Here is a 5,161-nt window from a genome sequence, read left to right on the forward strand (position 1 = left end):
AACACCGACAGGCCACAAACCATAGCTATAATGCAAAGTAACTAAGCTCCCGCCACCTATCTTTCACCATCTTAACTTAAAAAAAAAACCTGTGAAAATACGTAATCCCAAGAAGCCTTTGGTCATGTATAAAACTGGAAGCAAGAGAGGTGCAGCGTATAGCTGCCATCGGCTGATCTAGAGAAGACACATCAGCTGATTCTTCGGACTCTCTGACTTAATACAGGAGTTCTGGGCTTTCCCTGCCTTGGCCTAGCTCTGAGACAATGAGTGCTACACGCCGCGTCTTGGTTTTGCAGCTCTGCCTCATGGCCCTCTCTGGCTGTTACTGCCAAGGCACTCTCATTGAAAGCCTAGAAAGTCTGAAGAACTATTTTGTAAGTATGATCTTTTCATAATGCCTGTGGTTGATGGTGACTGGTGTTGACTCCCTGTAGTGAACGCTAGACTACCATCTCTGGCCCACAGTCATTTTGAGACGACGGGGTGCTGCCTGGCTATATGTCGGTGAGGTGTTCGTTGACTTAATGATCTTGCTATTGATTTAGCCCTCTGTTTGATTACTATGGAGTCAGAGGGCATTAGCCAATCTCCCCAGAGATGGGCAAAGTATGGATACAAGGTACGAAGATACTGATCACTTTTGTGGTGTCTTATTATTTAGTCATGATAAGAAATATCCTTACCTTCATGGTTTTCATTCTTTCAGACATCTTGAAAATGATAGTGAGAGATGAAACTACTATAACTACCCAGGGAAACAGCTTATCACTTAAAGTAACCAAAGGCAAAGTTCTTAACATTTCTGCTAAAGAAAATGCCCCCTTGAAGTTGTTTTTCCCTAAGGAGTAATTTTGAAATTCTACTGCAATCAAAGTATCACCAAAAGCCAGCCACTTGGCAAGGTTTGAGGAGAGCTATATTTTTTAGAGTTTTAAGGGTTTTTATTTGAATTTTTTTAAACTAATGGTTAAGAGAGACAAATTTTATATCCTTAAAATATTACAATTTGTCCCAAATGTATATACTAGTATACATATAGCTAGTATACTAGTGTTTGAGTATTTACGGTGTAAATCAAGCTGTCTCATACATGTGTTTGGAGCTAACTTTTAGAGCAGCAATTAAGCCCTACTAGGGCACAGACCGATGTTACAGAAGCCTGGACCATAAGGGGGCAGTGTGCACAGCGGAATTGTTATGATGATGTTCTTTCTCCCTTTCTTAATTTGAGAGTAACTCTCTTTTTAGCTCACTACAGTTATTTGGGAGTTGAGTTTATTTGTGACCTTGCAATTTCATGTCTGGGCCAGTAAAATCCTGAAGCTAAAAGAACATACTTAGTGTTTGGATAAATGCAGTCTTTTGGGGGATACTCAGCAGATGCTTTGAAGGGCCGAGGAGGCAATTCATGACCATTATTGTCAGCACTGCACTCAACAAAACTCCACAGATATTTTTCAGGGCAGTTTGGTGAAATAATTACAAATCGATCTTTTCTCTTCTCCTCAGAACTCAAGTAGCATGGATGCTATGGAAGGAAAGAGCCTCCTCTTGGATATCTGGAGGAACTGGCAAAAGGTGAGCTGAATATCCCCACCAACACCCCCCCCTGCCTCCCCTGCTTTCCTGTTGTTTCTAATGAACCGGTTCTTACAATTCTCTCTTTGTGTTGTTTCCCAAGGACGGTAACACGAAAATACTTGAGAGCCAGATTATCTCTTTCTACCTCAGACTCTTTGAAGTCTTGAAAGACAACCAGGCCATCAGCAACAACATAAGTGTCATCGAATCGCACCTGATCACTAACTTCTTCAGCAACAGTAAAGCGAAAAAGGATGCGTTCATGAGCATCGCCAAGTTCGAGGTGAGACAGCTTTGCAAACTACCGTATTATTGTTTGTTTCGCATTGTCTTTGAATTATCAGACAGTAGAAATTATCTACTCATCAGTTGATAAAGCTGAGAGATGAAGCCCGATCTGAGATGTTTCCCCACCGCAGGCAGATTGGAGGAATCTGCCTTTTTTTTTTCTTTGTCAATTTTGGAAAAACACAGACATTCAAACCATTACCCACACGCTGGGTAAACGCTGAGGAGGAGGCAGAAGAGGGGAGCATTGAGCAGAGCTCTTGTGATCCCCCCTGAGTGTGTGATGGAAACTCTCACTTAGGTTGGGAGGTTGTGTGTTAGTGGAAAGAGCGGTGGGAGGGAGTGAGAAGACTGTGTCTTCCTCCTCCTCCTCCCAGCCAGGCCACAAGGAGCGCTGACTTCAGATGACTCACACAACTGGCTGGGGTGCAGTTTCCCCATCTTGAGAGGAACCAGCTGGGATTGTTACCTCAGTTTTATCTCTTTTGTCAAAAACAAAGCAAAACAAAACCACCACAGTGCCACAGGTAGAAAATGAGGATGGGGAAAGAAAGGAATCAGGCTCTGAGGAGACTTCTGGGCATCCTACCCCTGGGCTCTGGTTAGTCTCTCGTGCTATGCAGCTCAGTGTGTTTTCAGGTGAAGCAATGGTAGATGTCCTTTCAAAGGATTGTTTTGGAGGTCTTATAAAAGGCTTGGTCAATTCACTTTCAGATATGGCGGTATTCCAGCCATTCCTTGCTTTATGTCAGGAAATCATCCTACACCTTTAAATTATGGCCATAAGAATCTGAAAGGTAACTTGAAAGCATAAAGGCAATTCTCATTTTACTAAATTTTTTATAGAAGGCAAAGGCCTTCAAAAGTTCTCAGGCTTTGATGGCGAAGGGTGCCAAATGAAAGGGCCAGGTGTCTTGTTACGTTCTGGCCTCAGTTTTCAGTCTACCTGAGTCTGCCTCTAACTAGACTCCTGCCCTCTCTCAGGTGCTGGGAGGTGGTAGCCTATCTCTGTCCATCAACGAGAGATGGATAAAGTAATTGTTCCTAACCCACTTTGCTTTTGACTTGCCAGTCAGCTCTGGCTAAGTCTCTTGGATTCTCACCAATGTTCTGAAGACCAGGAAATACATTTGTCTTCACAACACACAGCTGCGAGAAACCTAAGTCGGGAGAATCCTAAGGCCTTGGCTTCATCTTTTTGGAAAATCTGGGTCTTGTGCTTCCTATGGGTGACCTTGAGCAAGCTCTTAACTTTTGTCCTATTTTGATGCATTGTCAACATGTTTTAGGGACACACACACACACACACACACACACACACACACACACACATTTCTTTTAGTAACTAGTTCTGTAAACATCTGAGTCCTTCCTGGAAATGTAGCAAGGGACTCAGAGTATTTCCAGTATTAGAACAAACAAACAAACCAGATAACAATAAATGGTTTTCATTTTATTAAGCACAAAATTGCCCAAGTGGTCCTTCTGGTTAGAATGGAGAAGTCTAAGTAGTTAAATCAATGGTGTAGAAAGCAAGGAACAGAAAACAATGTTCACCTCCAAATTTCGAATGCTCTCTGTGTCAACAAATTGATTATTACTAATCCGATTGAGATTTGTGTTTATTTTTAATCCCATCCCAGAAATGATGACACTGATCTGATTTGGGGGAAACTGAAAATATTTTTTTCCCATTTATTTTGGACTTGGGTTGTTCCCATAGCACTCAGTCTGTCTTGGTGGCCCTCGAATTTCTGCTTGTATCAGAATCTCTTAACTCACAAAGGCATCTGGGTCTCTGAGCTCCTTGGTAGATCTCTAAAGCATTCTACTACAGCAAAGGGAGCGTTGGCTAATGTAATTTTTTTCTTGGTCTGAATAGAGAGGATTAATCAAAGAGGAAGGTGGTAGACAATGTAGATAAGAGATTATGTTGCCAATATCTTCACAAGAAAACAGGTTCCAGCAGATTAAGTGTCTGGTTCAAGTTCAGAGTTACCATCTGTTCACCCCCACCCTCTTCCCACCCCATTCCACCCAGGAGTCTTTTGGTCTCCATTTTGAGATTTTCGTAGCAGTTAGGGGAAAGATAGATGTGTGAGTGACTCAGCCCAACCCCTGTTGTACAACTTGGGAATCTCATGCTCCTATTGGTCTTAACGGCTACAGAAGCGAATACCACAAGTGAAAGGAATAGATTGCTGTACTACTTTTGTTAAGAGGAATATTTTCATTTTCACTGACCATGATGTCAAGAAGAATAGTCCAGTGACTTATATGCTTGGAATTAATTTCATTTCCCTCTCTATTCCATTAGGTGAACAACCCACAGATCCAGCACAAAGCTGTCAATGAACTCATCAGAGTGATCCACCAGCTGTCACCAGAATCTAGCCTAAGGAAGCGGAAAAGGAGTCGGTGCTGATTCTGGGGTAGAGAGTGTGGCGATAAGAAGAATTCTGCCAGCACTATTTGAATTTTAAAACTAAACCTATTTATTAATATTTAAATTTATTTATATGGAGAATATATTTTAGACTCATCAACCAAAGAAGTATTTATAGTAACAACTTATATGTGATAAGGATGAATTTCTATTAATATATGTGTTATTTATAATCTCTGTGTCCTTAATTATTCCTCTTTGACCAATCATTCTTTCTGACTAATTAACCCAGACTGTGATTATGAAGTTGTATCTGGGGTGGGGGGACAGCCAACCAGCTGACTGAACTCACACTGTGGCTTGTACACTTACTTCACTTGCCAACAGGGAACATTCAGAACTGCAATGACCCCGTGAGGTGCTGCTGACCAGAGGAAATGTCTATACATCGGGCCAGCGCTTTTATAGCAGGTCAGACAGCACTTCAATGTGTCAGATAGTACAGACTGTCCCTCGGGGAAAAGCATTGTCTCAGGAGATTTTAAACCTGGTGCTTCCATATACTGCCAAAAACTGTGACTACACCCGAATGACAAAACCTCACCCATTTATAGTGTATCACTGTCTAATTGCATATGAATAAAGTTTGCTTTCCACAACCAGTTATGCTGCGTCAGACTTCTTCTAAGAGAGGACCTGGGTGAATGAACCACCTAGTCATGAATGGGAAGGAAATAAGTCATTTTTAGCTGTGGGAATCTTGGAGCTGCATTAAGCCCCATTGAGTGTGGTGCTTTTCTCTACTGACAATGTGCTTGTTTTCACAGCTCTGGTTGGCAGCTGTTTGAATTTTCTTTCAAAGATGTGTGGCTAATCAACTGGAGCCCCTGCAATGGGGAGTAT

General features: G+C 41.9%; 1 protein-coding gene across 1 annotated transcript; it reads left to right on the forward strand.

Annotated features, from left to right (window-relative positions):
- Positions 1-257: 257 nt before the first annotated feature.
- Ifng (interferon gamma) lies at positions 258-4,911 on the forward strand. Its single transcript, XM_032890807.1, has 4 exons — positions 258-377; positions 1,513-1,581; positions 1,685-1,867; positions 4,190-4,911. Exons 1-4 carry the CDS (start codon positions 267-269, stop codon positions 4,295-4,297), a joined length of 471 nt encoding a protein of 156 aa, XP_032746698.1. The 5' UTR covers positions 258-266; the 3' UTR covers positions 4,298-4,911.
- Positions 4,912-5,161: the final 250 nt, after the last annotated feature.

This window comes from Rattus rattus, chromosome 1 (assembly GCF_011064425.1).
Source record: "Rattus rattus isolate New Zealand chromosome 1, Rrattus_CSIRO_v1, whole genome shotgun sequence".
Classification (NCBI taxonomy): Eukaryota; Metazoa; Chordata; class Mammalia; order Rodentia; family Muridae; genus Rattus; species Rattus rattus.

Coding starts and splice junctions, on each gene's coding strand:
- Ifng (XM_032890807.1), top strand. CDS start 267: ATGAGTGCTACACGCCGCGTCTTGGTTTTGCAGCTCTGCCTCATGGCC. Junction 378..1,512: donor AAAGTCTGAAGAACTATTTT/GTAAGTATGATC, acceptor TCTTCTCCTCAG/AACTCAAGTAGCATGGATGC. Junction 1,582..1,684: donor TCTGGAGGAACTGGCAAAAG/GTGAGCTGAATA, acceptor TTGTTTCCCAAG/GACGGTAACACGAAAATACT.